General features: G+C 56.7%; 1 protein-coding gene across 1 annotated transcript in view; it reads left to right on the top strand.

Annotated features, from left to right (window-relative positions):
- The window catches only part of MUC4 (mucin 4, cell surface associated), a 15,901-nt gene extending 14,475 nt beyond the window's left edge, over positions 1-1,426 (top strand). The window contains exons 23-24 of the mRNA XM_010000397.1: positions 1,220-1,257; positions 1,317-1,426. Coding sequence (XP_009998699.1) covers positions 1,220-1,257; positions 1,317-1,426 — 148 coding nt within the window. The remainder of the gene's footprint in view (positions 1-1,219; positions 1,258-1,316) is intronic.
- The last annotated feature ends 1,803 nt before the right edge of the window (positions 1,427-3,229 follow it).

Here is a 3,229-nt window from a genome sequence, read left to right as displayed (position 1 = left end):
CTACCGGCTCCACTACACGGAGACCATGGGCTTTGTCTGCATCTCACCTGGCAAGATGGGCTACTGCCAGCATGGTGGCCAGTGCCAGCACCTGCCCGAGGGGCCCACATGCAGGTAGCAGCAGTGCCGGGCACAGACAAGGCCACTGAGCATGGTCACGTCTTCCCACAGCATCCCTGCTCTTCCCTCCCTCCCTCCCTCCCTCTCCATCCACAGCTGCCTGCCCTTCTCCATCTTCTCCCCATCCGGCTCTCGCTGTGAGCAGTTGGCCATCAGCCTTGCTGCCTTCCTCGGCATCTTGCTGGGAGCCCTGGCTCTGCTCTGCATCCTGCTCACCGCTGCCTGCCTGGCCTCGCGCCTCTGCCGTGGGCACCGGCGCCGTGGGTGAGCAGTGGGACGGGGCCACGCAGGGGTGGGTGCTGCAGGTGTGGCAGGAGGTTGGGGGTCAGGGAGAGCTTTGCCAGCCCAAAAAAAAGGTGAAAAATCCATCTCCAGAAGCTCCATGGCTGGTGGGACCCACCTGGCCCGGGTGGGGAGGGCAAGGGATTGGTCTGAGTGATCTTTTTACCATCTTCCAGCCCCTTTCCCAGTCATCTGCTGTTCAGGGGTGCAATAGTGTCAGTGGGTTGAACATTAACTTCCCTTTTCCCTCATATCAGGGAATATTTGCATTTCTTCCTCATCCCTTGGTTACAGACAAGCTCTTTATTTAATTTTAATTTGAATGCTATCCAAATTATTTCCACTGCAATTCGTGTTGCTCTGGAAAGAGCTGGTGTGGAGCAAGAAGAAGGCAGCTGCAGAACTGGCCCTTGCTCTCCTGCAGAGCAGGGGGTTAGCAGATGGCTGACAAGGTGCAAGGCTGGGGTAGAAGCACCAGCACCTCCTTCCTCCCAACCCAGCCCTTGGTCCCAGTGTGGCATCCACGGGCGGGGGAAGCTCAGCACCCCGAGACCCTGGCTCTGGTGTGAGCTGTGTCCTGCCCCCACTGCTGGCTCCTTGCTAGCCCAGGAGCTGGGGCTTTTTGGGAAGCATCTCTGTTCATTTGCACTTATGGCAAGGCGAGAAATTAGGTGTGCACAACAGCTGGGGCTTTTCCTCCTCTTGTAGCCTCATCTTGGCTCCACACTGGGTCACTGCCCACTCTGCCATCCAAACCACATCAGGGCTCTCCCAGCCCCCTTAATATGTCACCCCCTTTCTGCTTTTCCACTCCTAGGGCCAAGGAGAACTACTGGAAGCCACGGCCCTTCTCCTGTGAGTATATGCCTGTGAAACCCCTCACCCTGGCTCTGCTTCACTCTGGTCTTCTTCAGGGCCTGCTTATCTTCGCCTCTCCAGCCCTGATGACAGCAGGAGAGCAGGCAAGGACCCTTCACTCTCCCTCCCCAGCAAGGCGTTGGGAACCACAGCTCCAGACAGTTGACCCCTCAGTCCAGGTCTGTTGCAGGATTTTTGACCCAATGAGGGGTAGGAGTGGGGGGTTTATATCTTGGTCTGGCGCTTGGGAGCTGTGCTCATCCCAGAGCATCAGGGATGCTTTGACTGGTGCTAGGGTCTGTGCCTCTGCCTGAGCTGGTAGCAAAGAGCAGAACCCAACAGCATGGCATGGCCTGTCCCTGTTTTACAGATAAAGATCCAGAGACCCCAGGTTAGGCCTCCAAGCCAGCCCCACCAGCAGCCCTAGCCTGCCACGGTCCTGCCCTGGCTCCTCCAGGCTCACAGAGGAGCCAGATGCTGCTGCCAGACATTTTGCCCCCTTTTGGGGTCTCCATCAGTGGTGCCTGCTTGGAGTCAGCTGCCTTCTGAGGTCTGGTGTTTGTGGGAGGATTCACTCTGGAGGAGGTGTGTTTCGTGAGTGAAAAATGTGCCTTTATGTTGGGTGACCAAAGCAAGAGGATTTCACTTTCCCCTGAGGACCTGCAGAGGCAACTGGGATAGTCCTTGAATGTGTCTGGACCAGGATATGCTCTGGTGCAAGGGAATCAGACCCAGCAGAACCACTGACAGCAGAGTCATGTGGGGCAATGAAATGAATATAACCTGTTAGAAACAACCTAGAATAAACTAAAAATTATGAGTAAGTTGCTGCTGAGCACGTTGTCTGCACCCCATGGTGCCCAAGTACCAGCCCTGCTTCCCTGGCACCGAGTTCTCAAGTCTCTGCTTTCTGCTGGTCCCCTCCACGGGGCCAAAGAGAAAAGGTGGAAGTACCTTTTTGTGTTTCTCTACCCCCTCATTCCCCCTGCAAAGCTGCAAGTCTCCCTGGCTGCTCTCCCCAGGCACTGCTCACAGTGATCACACAGGGTGATCAACACACACCCTGCAGGACTTTGCCCCTGCTGGGGGAAGATGCTGCACCCAAGGGTGCATCAGCCCCCAGCTCCAGCCGCACTGCCCCAGGGCCCCAGCTGGGAGGGTGGCAGCACCCTGCAATGCCACTGTCCCCAGCCTGCCCCACCACTGCCCCCCAGCCCTGTTCAGCAGAGGACATGGCTGCCACAGGAGCAGTGATACTCAGACCCTTGGGAGGCTTTATTGAACAAACAAGATTTTACAAGGATTTTTTGTCTTTTTTTTTTTTTAAGAAAGGCAGCTGTTCCCTTGCACGTAAAAAAATTATTTTTCTCCCAACATTTCTGATCATGGGGTTGAATTGTGCCCTCGCACACCCAGCAGAGGTGTCAGGCACACTCTGGCTGGATCCCCAGAACATTTCTGTCTCCAGGGCCTGGGAAGCACCCAGGGTGGGACAGCTGGGGACAGAAGTGGGGACAAGGTAGGGCCAGCTCACAGGTGAGCCTGGCACTCTGTGACACTCAGGGACTTGGCCACAGGCAACCCACACAAGGTGCAAAAACCCAGTCCCTGAGTGCCAGGGGGCCAACCTCACCCCACAGTGTGGGAGGCACAGCAGGATGCAGGGAGGACAGGGGGTTGGGGGTGCCTGCCCATCTCCCCACCGGCCAGAAGGTGCCCATGGGCACTCACTCAGCTGCAGCTGGGGAAGGGTGACTAAAGCAACTGACTCCTTGGGACAAGTCTGGGTTAGAAATATGAACAGGTGTTGGTGAAGGCGACTGCGGGCACCAGGTGAGTGAGCTGCTCAGTGTGGAGGGAAGGGGTGATGGGTACTAGGGGAGTGGGGGAACACAGGAGATGAGCAGGAACAAAAGACTCGGAGGATCAACCACGGCCTGGATCATGTTGCAAATGTGAAACCCCCTGG

Source organism: Chaetura pelagica, unplaced genomic scaffold (genome assembly GCF_000747805.2).
Source record: "Chaetura pelagica isolate M959 unplaced genomic scaffold, ChaPel_1.0 scaffold20, whole genome shotgun sequence".
Taxonomy (NCBI): Eukaryota; Metazoa; Chordata; class Aves; order Apodiformes; family Apodidae; genus Chaetura; species Chaetura pelagica.
Note: the sequence above shows the minus strand (reverse complement) of the source record. Positions and strands in the feature narration are given on the sequence as shown.